The sequence below is a fragment of the Muntiacus reevesi genome, chromosome 12 (genome assembly GCF_963930625.1).
Source record: "Muntiacus reevesi chromosome 12, mMunRee1.1, whole genome shotgun sequence".
NCBI lineage: Eukaryota > Metazoa > Chordata > Mammalia > Artiodactyla > Cervidae > Muntiacus > Muntiacus reevesi.
Window position 1 is genome coordinate 77,366,122 of NC_089260.1, and position 18,865 is coordinate 77,384,986.

Here is an 18,865-nt window from a genome sequence, read left to right on the forward strand (position 1 = left end):
ATTCGAGGTAAACCACTGCTCCAAACATTAAAGACAAAACAATAAGGTGACTTCCCTGGTGGTCCAGTGGTTGAGAACCTGCCTTGCAGTGCAGGGGACACAAGTTCCACGCCTGGTCAGGGAACTAAAACCGCACACACCTTGGGGCAACTGAGCACGCATGCTGCAACTAGAGAAGCCTGCGCATAGCAATGAAGACCCCCCAGCCAAAAACAGACAAATAAAGTGAAACAATAAGACTTTTAGAGAAAATGTGGAAGAAAATCTTTGTGGTCTTGGAATAGGTACACTTAATCAGACACAAAACCACTCACCACAAAAGAAGCATTAAAAATTGGACTACAACACTAAGAACCTCTGTTTACAAATCTTTACCATCATGGATATTACTCAGGTATAAAAAACAGTGCAATAATGCCACTTGCACCAATGTGGATGGACCCGGAGATGTCACACTATGGGAAGGAACTCAGAAAATGACAAATCCCATGTGATATCACTTTCACGTGAAATATAAACTATAATACAAATGACCTTGTCTGTGAAACAGAAACAGACTCACAGACAAAGAGAACAAACTTGTGTTGGCAAAGCAAGGTGTGGGGGAGGGAAGGATAGGGAATTTGAGATTAGTGGATACAAACTATATATAGGATGGATAAACTACTGTATACCACAGAGAACTGAACTCAAGATCCTGTGATAAACCATAATGGGGAAGAATAGGAAAAAGAACATATATGTGTATACTGAATCACTGCACTGCACATGAGAAATTAATACAACATTATAAATGAGCTATAATTCAACAAAATTTTAAAAAATAAACATTTTTTTTCTATTACAAGTAAAAACACAAACCCTGGGTGGGAGATATTTGCTGCACAGAATATGTATAATGTATTACATATGCGTGTGTACCTATCTGACCTAACAAAGGACTATTTCCACAACTCATATAAGGGTCCTAGAAATAAATAAGAAAAAAAAAATACTCGACAGAAAAAAAGACAAAGGACCTGAAAACACACTTAAAAAAACATTCAGTAAAGGCAGAGAGAATTGTGCGCCACCTCTTTCGTCATTGGGAAATGCTAACTGAAAGCACCCTAGGACACTGGCGTGCCCACCCGAGTGGCTGCACACGGGGGCTGCGGGCGCGGGGGAGCCCTGCCACCGGGGGCCCGCAGCCCAGCCTCAGCGCAGGAGCCTGCTGTGGTCACCCAGACCTGCTCACCGTCCCCAGTGGTGCATGGGTGTGGCTCCCAGGGGTGAGAGACAGAAGCCTGACCTGGAGTCACCAGCGCCGAGGGCTGCCATCGCACGTGTCTTGGTTTACAAAACCTCTCCGGGTTCCCCGCCATTGCTTTCACACCTTTCCGTTCACATGCCTCCCACTTCAGGGAGACATCTGAAGGAGTGGGGAGCAGAGGCAGTGGACAGTCAGGAACCAGCGAGGGAGGCATCCAGAACAACCTACGAGGTGATGGACTGGAGGTGGAGTCCTGCGCCCTTTACTGTAATGTGAAGATCTGCACATACGTGTGTGTGTACACAGGTCAGTTCACACAAACACACGAGAGGGCCTAAGAGCAGCAACAGGCAGAGCAGCTCCCACACTCATGCCCAGAATCTTCGGAGACCGCAGAAAGCAAACAGACACGAAGACCCTGGAGGGAAAGTCCTGCAGAGTCAGAAGGTTAGGAAGACTTAAGACAAAAATGCAGCCCCACAGTGAAGGGGCCTGTCAAAGGGACAGCAGTGTCAAATAAAAGAGCTCCCGGTGACCAAAGCTGCAACATTTTGAGAAAAAAAAAAGAAAGCCATACTAAATTGTTTAACGCAAAGTATAAAGTTAATGTCCCTAAGTCCATGTTGATATAACGACACAGAGTAAGAAAGATGGGGAGAAGAGACAAAGATCCCTTGCAGAGTACCATTGTTGCAGACACTCCAGCTCCAGGACCCTCCTCCCAAGGGCACCCCCAGGCCTTGCCCACCACCGCCCACGGCCCCGCCTCTGGAGCAGAGGGCTCTGTCTGGGTGCTATGACCTGGGCCGTGCTGTTCATTTCACACCCAGTTCTTCCCAAACTCGACTCTCAATGTGCAAACCAGCCCTCCAACCCAGGGCATCTCCTGCCCTCCCTGGACGGCCTGTTCTCCAGACTCCAGCACCAACCACAGCTCCCCGCCCCATCTGCTCGTCTCTGTGCGGCCGTTCTCTCCGACCAGAGCAGCTGTCCCGGGGCTGCGGGCCTCCGTGCCGCAGCTGCCCTGTATCTGCGTTGCTCTTCGGCTCTCGTGGCTGCCATGGCCCTGTCCTCCCTTCTCGGCTCTGCTAGCCCCCCGCCCCCACTTCTTCTCCCAAGTGCTCAGTTCCCTCCCCTCCTCCTCCCGGTATCTGCACAAGGCTCCCACTCTGGCTCCTGGTCACTGTCTGTCTGTAAATGAGGACAGGGACAGGCCAGACATGGGGAGCCCCTGCCAGCTGTGCTGCTCCTCAAAGTTTGATCACCAAATTTCTTTACAGGCTCCACTCTGGAAATGAGTTTCTGCTCTTAGGACAGTTTTTGGTTCCAAGTGACAGAAACCCAACTCCAACTGAAGACAGCGTTGTACCTGCACCCGGTAAGGCCATCTGGGTTCCCAGGACGCCCCACGCGGCTCGGCTCGGCTCAGCTCGGCTCTGCGCAGGTTGGCGCACTGCACGCAGCAGCACTGCAAACACAACCAGATGTTTCTTCCTCTGGTCCCAGCAAGAGTCTCCTGCTCTCTGAGGACAGGGTCCCTGGCCTCTGCAGTGCTGCGAGGGGACGGGTTGGAAGCTGGCTCCACGGGCATCTCAAGGCCCTCCTGCCAAAGCTCCTCTGAGGTGACCGCCTGCCCACCTGCAAGGTGACTCACCAGGAGGCCTCTTCTCAGCCCCACCATAAGGGGGATGAGGCCCAAGGCCCTGCCAGCCTGTCCCCGGGGAGGGCCATCTCCCTTCCCTCTCCCACCTCACCCCATAAGAATCTGGCTCTTGTAGAAAGTGCACTTGGAACACCTGGGCCTTCCTTCTTCAGCTCATCTCTCACCAGACACCCACCTACATCTGGTTTACCCCAAGGCCCACCCAGACCACAGACCCCTTTCTGCCAAGTAAATGTCATCAACGGTCCCTCCCAAGTGCTCCAGTGGGGAAACTGCACGCTGCTTGAGGCTCTCTCTTTCTCCTCCGCCCCGTCTGGCCGACACCATTCTCCGGCTTCACTTATCCCTGATTCACTGGAGATAAAATCCTGTTACCTAGTTTTCATTCTTTTTGTCCATTTCAGTGAGTTTCAGGGAGGGAAGAAGAATAAACAAGTCTCTGCTCAGCCATCATTTCCAGAAGGCCTACGTTCCATTCTCAATGCTGTTTTTAATAAGTTTCCCAAGTTCTAAACAATGAGCCCAACTCAGTCTGGAGCTCTGAAAGCCTGGCTCTGAGCTGGAGGCACAAGGCCCCATTCTCCCACTCAGAACAGGCCGGGCTGGCATTTCCGCCTCCGCGCCTCCCGCCCAGCTGTTCTCACTGACTCCCCTCCTCCAACGCCTGGCCACGCTGTTATGCTGAACATTGTGACCTAACCCCTCAGCAAGTTATAGAATCGACCTATAGGTCAGAACCAGCTTTTCAGACCCCTCCGGGAAAGGATGTCTGATGCACCCACACAGAAAGGACACGGCTGTGGGAGTCAACTGGACAGGCATGGGGTTAATCTCGGAGGCTGGTGCTGCCCTTCAAGGTCCCAGAAAGCTGCCGTCGTGGGGCCAGACACCCGGCTCCTGCCTGGCCTCAGGGTCACGCACAGGCCATCAGGACACACAGACTCTGCTCTGCTCACCTGCAGGGCGCGTCCCTTACCAACAAAGCAGACACGGGGCCCCTGCAGAACTGTTCAGAGAGAAGGGTCTCTGTCGTGTATTCAGGAGCCAGGGCCTTGCACACGGTCTGGCCGTGATGGGAACAGCCCCACACGGCACCCCAGCTCTAGGAGGTCAGTGAGAGACGGCTGTGGTCTGCACGGTCATGGGGGGCTAACGCTGACACTCCTGTCACCCCAGAGACCAGAGGGCGGCCAGTCCCCACCCCTCCAGGCTGAGCCCCCAGCTGCCTTGGCCCACAAAACCCTGTGGGGGCTTCAGGGAGGGGTGTGGGGTGGTGCAGTGACCCGAGGCAGCAGAACAGGACAGGATCCCCACAAAGGCAGAGTTGCATGAAGTCCCTTTGACTCCATGCTGAAACTGTTTCTTGGACTTGCTTTTCGTTGCTCTTGTTATTATAATCACACATAGTGGCCTGCCTCAGAGAATCGTGCCCCTCTCCCTGACTGTTAAATTAAAGTGCCTTGTTCAGAACCCTGTCCACCTGTAGATGGCACGAAGGACGAAATGACACAACCCCCTGCTGTAGGCTTGCCATCCTAGTAAATGTTCGCAAGATTAATGGCCTTTTTACTTTGTTTCCTCACCTCCCACCTGTCTCTGATGCATAAAAGAACCTGGCATCCAGACCCCGTCAAGATGGTCACTTTGAGACGTTAGTTTGCCATCTTCTTGGTCACCCGGCCCTCTGAATAAAGTATGCCTTGCCTCAGCATCTCACCTCGCGGATTCAGTGGCCTGTTGTGCAGTGAGCCGAGCGAGCCTGGACTCCAGCGGGAGGAGCCAGTGGCACTCCTGTAACAGGACGGCCTCCCCGTGACGTCAGAGCACCGCCTTCCGCCAGTGCTCACTGAGCACGCAGACCTCTGACCTCCGCTCAGCGAGTCCACCGCACTCACTGCAGTGGAAGGACCCGAGTTTCCAGTGAAACTCAGCAAAGCCTGTGTCAGACTCTCTCGTGCTCACTCCCGGACCCGTCTGCCCCACCCAGGAGGGAACAGAGCACCCCTGAGGGAAGGGAGCCCCGGAAACACTGCGGGACAACAGAGCACGGGAGCGGCAGCAGCGCAGGCACTCGCCGCTCCCTGGGCGCTTCTTGCCCGCCCAGTCCTCTGCCAGGCTTCCCTGGTCCAGACTGGACACAGGACACCCTTCTGCCCTGCCCTGCGGCTCAGTCTCAGGTCTGGCCTTCTCCAGTTGCAGGTGTGGATGTTCTGTTTCCACGGGTGACTGAACGGAGGCTCACCGCTGCCACCCTCACTCTGTCCTGGTCAGTTCCCCAAAATGCTCCACATACACCCCACATATGAAGGAGGTTTCTTACCTCCCTGCCCGCCAAGAACCCTTAAGACGGCCTGCGCACAGGCCCTGGAGCTGCCAACGGGAGCCTTAGGCCGGCTCCACATCTGAGCTCTGCAGCCCCACCTCTTGAAAAGCACCTGACTGGAGGGGAAGTAGAGACACATGAAAAACTCACAAAAAATGCACACCGGGACATGCCGACAGTCGCCCTTGGCTGAGCGCCTGTGGTGCAGCTGCGGGTGAACTCACTGGGTTCACTTGCAGGCAGAGCTGCCCCTCCCTGCCCCTCAGACCTGCCAGGCCAAGGCTGCAGTGGTGGGGACTGCCGCCCGCTCCTCAGCACCCCGCTGCAGGAGCACTCCGGTCACCTGGGCTGAGCAGGTGCTCGAGCCCAGCTCCCTCCATGGGCTGCAGAACAGACATGCTCAGTGCTGGCTCCTGATGGGCTCCATCTGGAGCACGAGCCCCAGGAGCAGGACCGGCTGGTGCCCAGCAGCACTGCCCCCAGCAGGGTGGGGCTAAGCCGGACCCTGGCCCACAGCCAGGCCTCTGCCCCTGCGGCCCGCGTGGCACGGGGTGTGAGACTGCCGAGTGTGTGAACACATGTGACCGCAGCGTATGCCGATAAACCGAGAAGCCAAGTTCCAGTAACAGGAGAGGCAGTGCCAAGCCGGCCCGGCCGCCGGGGAGACCGGGGTCCCCGTGCTGCAGACACGCCCCCCCCCCCACACACACAGAGGGCTAGCCCAGGACCTCCTGGGGGGAGAGGCTCGAGAACCCTGCCACGTCTGTCACAATAATGAAACCTATAGCTCTGACCAACCCTCTTAAGAGAGAACACACACTATTAGGACAGTTTTAAACTATGGGGAAAAAAAATTTTGTCTGCTAATGAGACAGAAGAAAGTTCAGAACCCCGGCGGGCAAAAGCCAAGTAAAACCAGGAATGGGGATCACTCTGCTGTGTGCATCTGAGGAGCATCTGTACCGCTCAGGAGAGGCAGGGGAATGGACAGAAGGCCCTGGACGTGCCTAGGTGATGACCCTTGGAGACACCCCAAGGTTGAGACCCTGAAAGCATCAGGTAGGAAACATAGTCCTCCCACCCAGAGGAAACAGGACTGGGAGGAAGTATCTAAGAGCTCCAGACTGTTTGTGGAGGGGAGTAAAAATATAAATTAAATTTTGATAAATGAATTCTCTGTGTTAAAATACCCAAGGCAGCCACGAGGGAAGTCAAGTGAGTGAATTCCAGTTTAGATAAGAGAAAAAAAAAAATTAGTCCAAAAGGAGAAAAGAGGAATCTGTTCTCAATGACAGGACAGAGTATGAGGTAAGATGGTAGAAATAAATTCAAACACAGTAATTTTCATAAACACAAATGGGCAGGTGGTCTAGGTAAGACAAAGACCATCAAATCATATGTTTAAAAATCCAGATACATTCAACATAAGGATGTGAAACTGTGACGGTCAAGAGTGAATAAGACACCCTGGTCCGTGAGAAGGCCGTGCAGCTCCACAGGTGGGGGCCTCACATCCGTGAGAAAGAAGAGTCAGCATGTGAACCAGGCTTCATCTCAGGGACCACCCCAGCAACATCTGAAAACAGACTCCATCGGGGCATAGAAGTCAAAGGTCCCCACAAAGGCCAAAGGAGCAGCTACTCAGTCACTGCCCCAGTCCTGAGGCACAGTGGTCAGTGAATGAGAAGACCTGACCCCAGCAGTTGTCTGGGGTCACGGCTCACAGAAAAAAGATGTAGGCGGTGTTTCCAAAGGCAGCGGCCTGGGCGGGGATGGGGCGAGGGGCGGGCGTCGGGAGGTGCCTCGAGCAGGTGGGGCTGCAGCTACTGCGGGATGTCACCTCTGCGGGAACCTAGAAACCTAGAACCGCAGTCACCCCGATGCACGGGTCTGCACCTGAGCACCGCCCCTGCCCTAGCCGTGGGGGGGCACCCGTGCTCCTCAGGCAGCACATCCAGGACAGCAGGTCAGGACAGAGACAGCCTTCTGGTGGCACAAGAAGACCACATGCAGTCACCCTGCAAGCAGCTGCAAGGCTGAGACAGGGCAGGAAGTGTGGGACCCACAGCTCAGCAGGTGGCTTGAGTGCAACATGCCACTGCCCCAGCCAGACCTGGAAGATGCACTTCCTCCACAAAACTGCCTCAGTTTCAGCATCTAAACAGGCACAGCCCTCGCCCTGGCTGCATCACTTACTGAGCAACTACTATATACAGCAAACACTTGGCAAGAGCTCTAAAAGCATGATCACATTTCCCCTTTCACCCAGAACACAGCAGCTGTGTCTCACCTCACAGGATAGAAAATGAGACCCCCATTTTAAAAAGGCCAGCGTCTGTGCTCACGCCCCACAGCTGGGCCAGGCTGTCCGTCCACACTTCTCTCCCTCCTCTGCTAGCAGACCCGTTCCCTGAGGCCTTCCAGGTGTCTGAGCCCAGGCCCCGCCTGCACCCCGCCCCACGTGGCGGGTGCAGTGAAGTGGCAATGTCCTAGAGGACCACAGGGGAGGACGTGGCCTGCCTACTTAAGTCCCAGCCTGGTTTTGGGGCCTGAAGCTGCTGGGTGCTTTGTCCTCAACAGGAAGAGGCTTCTCAAAAAAAAAACAAAAGGAGGCAGAAATAAACAGTAGGAAAAAGGTAAATGACAACCTGGCACCTGGATCCAGCCACCCCGATGCAGGCAGCTCTTGGAGGAGCCAAATGAGAGGGCGATTTGATGCCTTGTTCCACAGTTGGGTCACAGTGGTGATGAACAGAGCCCTCGCAGGGCCATTTAACGCCCCTGCCCCGCACCTGCCACACCTGCCGCTGTCATGGGGAGCAGGGAAGGGTGAGCAGGGGAGCAGGAGCTGGGGCACAGCAGAAGGGCACCTCCAGTCTGTTCCAGCCCCAAGGGCCTGGCTTCCGGCAGGCAGGCTGCCCCTCCTGGCTGCAGCACAAAGGAAGTAAGGAGGGCTAACGAAGGCCACAGTAAGAGCTGGCGCTTCAGGAGCAGTGACATGGGTTGGGGACACACAGGCTGTGTCACACTGGCCTCAAGGTGGATGTCATCCAGGACGTCATCAGTAACGTTCAGCACGGAGCAACTGTGGGAGCTCGTGAAGGTTGGGACGCACGATGGGGAGATAGCAGCAAAGGCTCAGAGTTGGACAGCAGGCCTGGAGAGGGCAGCGGCGCCCAGAGGTGGACACCCCCACCACGAAGGGCCGGCACGGGAAAACATAGCCATGATTGCCGGGGCAGGAAGACCCAAACCCAGCTGTGGCAGAGGAGCGGAAACCTCCCCCAGATCACCAGCAGCCTGAGCAGAGGACACTCTCAGGCCCCCAGCCAACCCGAGCAGAAGCTGCCTGCAGGCCCGGGCGCCGCCAGCCCTCCCCGGTGTCACCCTGGCTCGGCCACCAGCCCCGCATGCACACTGCCACGTCCTGAGCCACCAGCCCCGGTGTCTCAACGGGACCTCATCTTCCTCAGGGTCACGCTGGTGCCCAGATGCCAGAGCTGCTGGCTCGCCCCCCACAGGCTCGGAGCCCTGGAGCAGGCTCCCTACGCTCACCCAGGGGGACAGACCACCTGCCCCCGCCACGCGGCGCCCTAGCCGGGGCTCAGGTGACCCCCCCAGTGGCAGCTCAGGGGTGCACCATCCCCCAGGCTCAGCCACGTCACGCTTCCCATCCCGTCAACTCTGTGCTGTTCTTATTAAACTCCCTTCACCTAGTACACAAAGCCTCTCTTCAGCTGCTTATAATCTGACATTTAGCCAGTGGGTTAGGATTGTTTCTACAGATTCCATGTGGTCTGTCCCAAATGTCCCTGGCCCTTCCTGTTGGCCTCCCGTCTTCTGCTCCTCACTGTGGTCTCTCCTCGCTGCCTTGAGCTCCTGGGAGACTTCGGATGAGCCTGGGGTGCCAACAGGGTTAGTGTCGGCTTTCCTGCCGCAGCACACAGCCCGGCGTCCTCAGGCCCCTTCCCGGCTCCCAAACCACCCTGTTCTCCCCCCCTTACTCACCCTGGCCCCAGGAGTTTTTCTATTAAGTGTCACCTTCCTGTGCATTCGGCAGGTGTTTGGGAGCCTGAAACTGTACGCATGGGTTCAACCTGCCATCCTCACCTAAAAGTCAATGTGCTTTCTCTAAAATATTATCTTTACAGGAGAAGTAGGAGCTGGATTTTAGAAATTTTAATTAAAATTTAATTTTCACCATAGAAATTATTTCAAAATACAAAAAGAATACTTTCCTAACCTCATCATCTATTAACATTAACCACTTTACAAATACAGGCATATCCCCATGGAAATCATCCTGATTAACATTTTTTGGTAGAATATCTTTCCGGTTTTGATAGGTTAAAAGCTTGTAGAGTATATATTACATATATATATGTATAACTGAACCATTTGACTGTACAACAGAAATTAACACTGTAAATCAACTAAATGTTGATACAATTTTTTAAAGGTCATAAATTATGTATTTATTCTAATATGTATTTCAGTTAATGGTTATTAAAGGGGCAAAATTTAACTTATGTCAAAAAACTAAATCAAACATTTCCTCACAACAACATGCAGGAAAGAACCTCAGGTTGGATTTGAAATTCAGCTGGGAGAAGCATCCCTTAGGGCTCAGTCGGGAAAGAACTTGCCTGCTGCGTGGGAGACCAGAGCTCGACCCCTGTGTCAGGAGGACCCCTGGAGGAGGAAATGGCAGCCCACTCCAGTGTTACTGCCTGGAGAACCCCATGGACAGAGGGGCCTGGCAGGTGACGGTCCCCGGGTCACAAAGAGTCGGACATGACTGAGTGACTAGCACACTTGCTGTGCACGTCTGAAGTGCCCTGGGCCCATGCTGCTGGGACACAGGCCACGCAGGCCCTCTTGGCAGGTGGACTGGGCAGGGTCCAATGTCAGGCAAAGGTCAGCCCTGTAGTCAGAAAACTTGGGCTGGAAACCCATCCCCACCAGCCTGCTTCTGACCCCACAGGCGCTGAGCCCGTGCTGTGAGGGGAGTATTTCTGCTCCTGCTTGCTGCACCCAATCTCGGTAACCTCAGGGCCTTTGCTCATGCCGTCCCTTCCCCCTGAACACGCCCCACCTCCTACTGAGCCTCACCCTGACCCCAGGACTTCCTGGGGGTCGTGGCCCCTGCAGACGTGTATCACAGGACCACCGGGCAGGGTGGGGTTGTTCCTCTGCCTCCTCCTCGATGGAGCACAGTTGGGAGTGTTTGTTCTGATCCTTCTTATGTGTCAGTGTGGGGAAGAGGGGGGAGACAGTCTGTCCACGTGTTAAACCCCCATAACTGCCACTGTCCTCGTTCTCACTGCTCCAGACACCCATGGAAGTTGTCCCCACCCCCCAGTGCCTGAGCCCCTGCTCACCATCCCCAAGCGACCTCCGACACTGGCTCTCAGCAGCCTGGTCTCCCACCCATGGGCCACGGCTGCCTGTGCATCATGTATCTGAAAGCAGACTATGGTTATTCCTCATAAACAAAACAGCAACCTGAAAGCAACTTTAAATTGTGTCAGGTTAGGAGTGCTGGTGCACAAGGCAAAGAATTACCTACTCAAAAGCTAAGTGAACTAGAAGACAGGACTGAAATTCATGCTGAATGACTGAGAAACAAGCAGGGAAGCACTGTGCCGGGGAGAACAGACTGGAGTCCCTGTTACGTTCAAGAGAACCCCTGAAGAAGACACAGCGAGAGCGGCACCGGACAATGATTTCTGGAGCAACATTACTACCTGGTTCATGTGTGTACATTTTTGTTGTTGTAAATAAAACAAACCCACTGCCAGGCTCACCGCGTGAAGTACTGAATGACCTAATAGCTACTACCGAAGAGAGCAAGATCAGTGGTCTGAAAGGACACAGCAGGTTCCTGGACCCCAGGCCTAGACAAAAGGGCAGAGTCTAAGCCACCTTCCTGGACCACAGCTGGCCAACCTGACTCCCTCCTAGTGGGCGTGGTGGGGAGAAGTGGCACTGACCGTGGAGACCGGGCCTCGAGAGGGGCTGACGCGGTGACCGCGGAGACTGGGCTGCCAAAGGGGCTGCAGCTCCACGGCCAGCTCTTGGGAGGCACGCTCTGGCCACTAGCAAGGCGTCAGCTGCAAGGTGCTGTGCTGGGGAGCCCTCCAAGTGGGTCCTGGCTCCTCCTCAGTCAGACTCCGGTGCACGTGAGGGAGCTTGGAGATGACCCCTCCCTAGCCCCGTCTGAAATGCAGTCACACAATATCCCCATGCTGAGTGTCTCCTGAATTCCTAAGACACAGAAACCATGAGAGGTGATAATACAAGACTGTTTTCAGGCCCCTAAGCTGTGGGGTGATTTGTTAACGAGAATAAAATAACTAGAGCTATCATCTACAAAGGAACACCAATCAGGGACTTCCCCAGTGGTCTAGTGGCAAAGATTCTGTGCTCCCAATGCAGGGGACCCAGGTTCAACCTCTGGTCAGGGAACTAAAGATTAGGGCAGCCAAATCAACGCATACCAGAGAAAGGTGACAGACAACGTGAAGTCTATGGGCTGGGAAATTTGTATTTTACATGTTTCACACAATCCCAGTGGCTAGGAACACATGCTGGCCACCAGAGAAGTCACAGCAAGTGGCTGAAGGGGCTGTCACGGAACCACCAGCAGTATCTCGGGATGACAATCCTGTGAAGTTCAACCCATGAAGGAAGCCCCCATGCCTCTGGTTCATGCCAGGCTTGCAGGAACATTAGGAAAGGACTGAGAGAGACAGCAGAACAAAGAAGAGCAGTCAAAGAAGCACACAGGCCCCAGGGGTGGAGGCCAGAGGAGGCGTGCCAGGCCTGGGGCAGCACCCTGTGGCCACACACGGGGTCCACCAGCCTGCAAGAGGACAGGAAACATGCTCTGCTGACTTGGCCTCCTGGCATTGAAATTAACTTCTTAGAACCTTACACACGTGTAACACTCAGTAGTGTACAGCATCCTCTGAAATTCAATCATGCTCCAGCCCAACAGTCCTGGAAGACAGATGGAGAAGATGCAACCCAAACCTCAGACACGAGCCAAGGCTTGGCTGCGAAGTGATGTGACTGATTCACCTGTGATGGACCGCACCCCTCAGGGTGGCGGCAAGGCCGGACTGCTGCAAACAGTGCTGCATCCCCTTGGCCAGCCCCTCAGGGACTGACTCGGGGTTATTGTGCCGCCCACCAGACTCCTCACCACAACTCCAGGATGGAGTCAACACTAAGGCCTTGGCCTCCACCTTGGAAAGCTCCCTCCTGAAAAATCCTAGTCACTCTTATTTTTAACAGCTTTATTGAGATATAATTTACATACTCTAAAATTTACCCATTTAAAGCATAGATTTTTGGAATATTTTAGCACAATCTCTGACATGCACAACCTTCAGCAACGTCAATTTTAGAATACCTTCACTGCTCCAAAAGAAACCCCATACACCTCAGCTGTCATCCCCCAGGCCTGGCACCTCGAACCCACTTCCTGTCTCTATGGATTTGCCTATTTCATAGCGACGGAACCATACAAAGCCAGATCTCTGTCTGGCTTCTTTCACTCAGCATAATATTTAAGATTCACCCATGTTGTAGCATGAATCAGTACTTCATGTCTTCTTATTGCCAATCAATATTCCACTGTATGGATGGAACACACTTTGTCTGTTCACCTGTTGATGGACTTTTGGGCTGTTTCCCCCTTTCCCCTTTTTTTCCCCTTTTTGACGGACTTTTGGGCTGTGAATGATACTGCCGTGAACATCTGTATACAAGTTTCTGTGTGGATACGTTTTCCTAGTCTCTCTTACCAATAAGAGCACATGAAAGGTGAGCCAATTTCCAACTGAGAAGCTCATTTAGGCTGACCATACTATATTATTTAAACATAAGACGGATAACTGAGAGAAACAAATGACCAAAGAAAGTACAGAGTTAAAGACATAAAGAAACAAAAGCAAGATCTGATCTAACAGAATAAACAGCGATTAAAGACAGAGGTGTTACTTCTAGGGATGGGCCCGACAGCCACATCCACACGTTTGCATAGTGCTGTACCTGCAGCCTTATTTTAACCGCACAAAATACAATGTTCACCAGCAGTGGCTGGTTAAGTTACAGTCACAGTGAAAATATGATATTCACAGTAAATATACAGTGAAAATACGATATCCACCAGCAGTGACTGGTTAAATTACAGCACCGCCACACAGCCAGTCATGAAAAGGAATGAACTGAAAAAAAAAGAAAAAGAATAAACTGAAAAATGTACTGATATGGAGTGACTTCCCAAACACATTTGGTTAAAAAGGCAAAGTTGAGAAACTTAAAAGAAAAGAGCAGGAAATAATACATATGCATGTGTGCTTGCATAGCTACAAAGCATCTAAGAGGAGATGCAGGGGGTGCCTCCACCAGACCAGGCCAGTAGGGCAGAAAGCAGAAGCAACAGCCAGCTTAACTACACACCCTCTGTATCTTCACACCCTGAATACACTATCGAGCTGAAAAAGTGTTTAACCCTTCGGGGAGCGAAAATAAAGAGAATCTAAGAGAATTAAAACATTCATACTCAGGAACGCAAGAAATGAGAGATCTTGGGTATCTGGAAGCAGCCAAAAAGGGCAAACCAATAAAGGCATCTTGCCTATGGCTGTGTCAACCTCAAGAGCACCTGGGTGACCACCACCCAAAGCCACTCACCCCTGCTGATGCCAAGACACAACGGAACTGTCACGTGAAGCCCTGAGACACAGCAGTGAGGATGCCCTCGAGGGCTCCCTGTGCAGAGGGGGATGGCTGTACAGAGATTGTCTGGCACGGGCCAGAGGAGCTCCACGTGCTTCAGGGGAGGAGGGGATGCAGAGCGGGACTGGGTCTGGTGGCACTCGGCAGGGTCGCCGGAGAACAGGATGCCAGTGGGGTCATACCAGGCCATGGAGGGTGGTCTCGGGCACCAGACTCTGAGGAGACCCGAGCAGCGGTGTGACTGGCAGACACACCCTGAGCCTGTTCCTTGCCCTGGAGCATCCAGGGTGTCACAGTCTGGTGACCTCCGCATGTACACTGCCAGCTGCACCCCCTCCCAGCTGGAACAACCAAAAATGTGTCCGGAGGCAAACCACCCCTGGATGAGAACCACCGTCCTGACGCATCCCCTGAAGACCTGCAGGAAGACAGAGGGAGGTAGCCCACCCAGGAGGCACAGTCACAGCGCCCACGGGACAGCGCACAGGCCCGCTTGGCAGGTGGACCGGACAGAGGAAGTGTGAATTCATTAACTATCTGGGAGGTACAATGAGCAGGACACGGAGGGCAGGAGATGGTGGCTGGGGGAAGACCCAGAGCACCAAGCTTCCAGGCAGGAACCTGGAGATGACAGTCCCGGGGCCCCCATGGCCAAGGCCAGAAGTGAAGCAGGAGGCAGGGAGGCCAAGAGAGGAAGTGAGGCTGGCCCTGCCACGCAGACGGGGCACTGAGCAGGCTCACTTCCTCCCCAGGGGGTCCTAATCCTGTCTCCAGGTGTGAGCCCACGCTCGTCCTGGAAGAGGGCTGTCCATCCTGCAGCCTCTCACTCCCTCCTTGGGAAGAGCAACTGACCCCTCTCCAAAGCTCGGCCAGGTGACCTGCTCTGGCCACAGAACCTGAGTTACCAGTTCTCCACTGAAGCTCAACGAGACACAGTTTCCACCACTCTCTTGTCATAATAACATGGCATACCCATGTCCCAAACAAGGGTATGCCCCTGAGTCCACAAATGAAGACTTGAGAGAAAAGTGCCACAAGCAAACGTAATGTGAGCTAGAAATAAACCTCTATTGAGTTGTCACCGCAATCCTTCTAGAGAAAGCTGGCCGATAAAGTCTCTGATTTCTTCCTTCTCCAATCCATCCTATGTGTCACTTGCCAGTCACACGTCCTGAACCATCTTACCAGGACTTCCCCTACTCACAGACCTGAAGTGGGTCCTATAGCCAGAGAATTAAACTCTACAGTCCTTCAGCTGAGTTCAGACATCTTCACATTATTCTTATTTCCTCTTATTTCTCATATAACCTTCTACCCCCCAAACCACACATAACTCACCTTCTTGCCTTTGCTGGAAAACCTGACACACCCCCTGTCTGTGCTGCCGCAAAGTCCTCACTCCTGGCCCCCACGCACCTGCTGTGAGGGAGGTGCAGCTCAAAGACCACCTTCTTCCTTGAAGCTTTCCCTCACACTGCAGCCCCTGCAAGCCTTTTCCCTCTGCAGCCCCTGCAAGCCTTTTCCCTCTGAACTTCTAGAGCAAACTTTCTGGAAATGGGCCAGAAAGTAAACATTTAGTGCAGGCATTGTGGGCCATAAAGTCTCTGTTCCAACTAGTCAATTCTGCCAAAGAAGCCATAGATGATATAAAAATAAATCAGTGTGGCTGTGCTGCAATAAAACTTTATTTACAAAGACAGGCAGCGGGCTGTCAGTGACTGCAGCTTACAGACCCTCGTCAGGAGCAGAGTGGGAAGGTGCAGACAGGAGCACAGCAGAGGCAAAAGTGAACCAGGGCTGCAGGAGGAGGTTCTTCTCCACAGGGTGGAATGGTGTGGCTGCAGGATGGCAGGGAGCAGGCCAGAGCTGCCAGATAACATCAAGGGCAGTCCCAGGGGCTGGCAGAAGGCACAGAGAGGCAGGTGCAGGAGGCAGGAGGCAGAGCCAACAGCTGCAGGTGCAAAGTCACCAGAGGAGCAAGGAAGAATCAGAAGAGGGCTGGGGGCAGGCCCGTCCAGTTCAGCTCTGCCAGGTGTCGCCAGGTCTAGGGCTCTGTACCCCCGGGCTGTGCTTCTCAGACTGGACACCCACAGAGCTGACTTTAAGAGGGAACGTATAAGAGCCACAACAAATGGCCACATGGGTCAGTCAACAAGCACAGCAAAGGCACTTACTACTAAAACTAGGTATTTCACTGAGAACATATTACATGGACATTTTTCTCAAAAGCACCAAAGAACCAGGTAGAAGCTTCATAAGACACCGTGTTCACTGTTACTACTGCTGGAGGGCAGCCCATTCAGCACACATGCGGAAGAGAAGGCAGAATGGACGTTTTTAAATCTATCTTTAGATATTTTTAAATTTGCTCACAGAAGCTGTTTCATTACCATTTGTTCTGAAAATCAAATGTTCTCAACCTTAAATTCCACAAATGCCAAAAGACTCCATTTAAAGTGGGGGTTCCCCCTTGTCTCAGTGTGACAGAGACAAAGGGGACGAGATGAAGTGATCAGAGTTAGTCTAGGATCTGGGAAGGAGAACCATCTCCTTGGGAAACATGACAAATTTTTCCACTCTGTTCTGAAGCAAGTTAAGTTATTCCTCCCAACACTGAGCAAGACAGAACATCACAGCACTGGCAGTGCCAAGTCTTTGCTTTCTGGTGCCTATGCCCTCACTGTTACTTAGAGTTGGTTAATAAAGTATCTTTTCTGTCACAAGTGTAACACTGAAAAGTATAACAATGGCTCTGGTAGTTTAACTCAAGAAGAGAACTACCCAAGAACTGCTCCACATCTCATTTATGTCAGCAACAATCCTACCTAATTCCTAGGACAATAAGTACTGCAGGATTCTAGATTAGTTCATCAGAAGCTTTTCTCTTTTAAAAAGATTTTTTTAAACAGTTCTATATGATAATCTAAGCACGTGGGATTTGTTCCTTATTTACCTTTATGAAGACTTTCTTCTCCAAATATGCTTCTCCCCAGCTTGTGTAGGAAAAAAGAGCCAAAGACCTCAAGTTAGTGTTAAACTAAGACAAAACAGCTGACCCAGCAAGTGCGTCCTGAAAATCAGACCTTGGCAGCCATAATAAATAGCTCCTGACTTTTCTCAAGAGGGACACAGTACCAGGCACAATGAATTCTGGGAGTCCCACAATCACCCATTTTACAGATGAGTAAGCAGAGGGGAAGTACAAAGCCAGGAAACAGAAGAGTTGCCACTCAAAGGCAGGCAGTCTGGCTCCAGAACCCGCCCTCTTCTCCCCTCTGTTCTCCAGCCTCTGGGCAAGACAGCTGACTAGACAAAGTGTGGGCAGGGAGACCCGGGCTCTGCTCATTCCCCAGCTAGGGCTCAGGTCACAGAGTCCACGCCAAGCTGCTTTACGGAATGAGTCTCCTTGCTTTACAGACACAGCTATCAAATCTCCTTCCCCTCCCCCAGCGAGGAAAAACACACCTTGCTCACTGTGAAAGGGGAGCCGCTGACCGGGAACCACCTGCTGTTTACAGAGGCACCCAGGATGTACAGGGTTCAATTCCCCTCGCTGGCCTCAAAGACAAATCTCCTATTGTCTGCAGCAGGGGAGGAAAACGAAGCCTTGCAACTGTAGGTTTCTGCAAAGGTCACAGGAGGCTTGCTTGAACCCTACGACACCGAAGCGGGTGGAGGGGCGCCGCATTTCAGCTGCTGAAGGCTGCGCAGCGCCTACAGCAGCTGCTGGTGGGAGCAGCATGTAACACACCCACAGTTGCCACGGCCTCGCAGCCAGCTGCACGTTTTAAAATAAAAGACGTCCTGACCCCCAAGATGCGCGCAACCTGCCTCGATCTCGGCCCTCGCACGGAACACCGCCTCCACCCACACCAATCCCGCAAACCGCAGGCAATCGAGCAAATTTCAGTTCCGGGAGGGCGACCCGGGGGGAAGGCGGGGACACCCCTGCTCGCTCCGCTCCAGAGGCCCGATCGGCGGCACCGGCGGCCACGGCCGGCACCCGGCCACGCGCGTCCAGACTCCCCGGCCCTGCAGCGCCCCGACTGCGCCCCGGAACCGCACCCACGCCCCGCGCTCAGTCTCCGCACTCCACTCACGCCCACCCTCGGCCGGGCAAGCTCACAGCCCCGGGCCGGGCACCCTCACCCGTCTGCACCCCCAGGCCTGACCCCACACCCACTCGCACCCTGTCCCCGGCCCCCGCCCGGCCCTGGGGCCCCCCCGGTCGCAGCCCGCCCCCGCCTCGGGCGGCTCGGACTCAAATCCCCACGGGCTGGGCCGGGGGGCTCCGAGAGGCGGGGCGGGGGCCGCAGCGCCGGCCTCTCCGCCATCTTCCCGGCCCGCGCCGCCCACCGCCCGCGCTCTCACCCGCAGGCTGCGCGCGGGCCGCGCCGCCATAACCCCTCATCCCGGCTCGCCCGCCGCGCGAGAGCTGCTCGCAACACTGCAGCCGCCGCCGCCGCCCGCTTGGCGCGCGCCTCCTCCGCCACCGCCGGCCGGGTCCGCCGCCCCGTCTGCCGCGGCCGCGCGTCCTCCCGTCACCAGCGCAACCCCCCGCCTCCGGCCCCGCCCCCACACCGCGCGGCCCTGCCCGCCAGGGGGCGCCGCCGCGGGGCTCTGGCGCGTGCGCCGCGCGCGGCACCTCGGGAGCCGGGGTTCGGCGGGGGCGCGCACGGCCTGCCGGGAGGTGGGCGTACACTCGCGCTGACCCCGCCCCGAAGGCGGGGGTGCGGTCCGCTGGAATCCTGGGCTGTGGCCCGCGGACGAGTGCGTCCCCGGCGCGCGTACCCCAGGGTGCAGCGGGTGCGGAGGGGCGGCAGCTGGCCAGGTGACGCCGAAGCGCCCTCTCCGCCCTGCCGTCTGCACCGCCGCCGAC

The 18,865-nt window shown here is 54.3% G+C and overlaps 1 protein-coding gene across 4 annotated transcripts in view; it reads right to left on the reverse strand.

The window, feature by feature from the left end:
* ARHGAP39 (Rho GTPase activating protein 39) overlaps positions 1-18,525 on the reverse strand; it is a 55,667-nt gene extending 37,142 nt beyond the window's left edge. For 2 of the 4 annotated variants that reach the window (XM_065902921.1, XM_065902920.1), the window contains exons 1-2: positions 18,358-18,525; positions 2,622-2,720 (exon numbers count right to left, since the gene is read on the reverse strand). In XM_065902921.1, coding sequence (XP_065758993.1) covers positions 2,622-2,720; positions 18,358-18,387 — 129 coding nt within the window. In that variant the 5' untranslated portion in view covers positions 18,388-18,525. Of the gene's footprint in view, positions 1-2,621; positions 2,721-3,290; positions 3,449-18,357 lie in introns of those variants that run through there. The other 2 variants (XM_065902923.1, XM_065902922.1) reach the window with 2 other exon arrangements.
* Between the last annotated feature and the right edge of the window lie 340 nt (positions 18,526-18,865).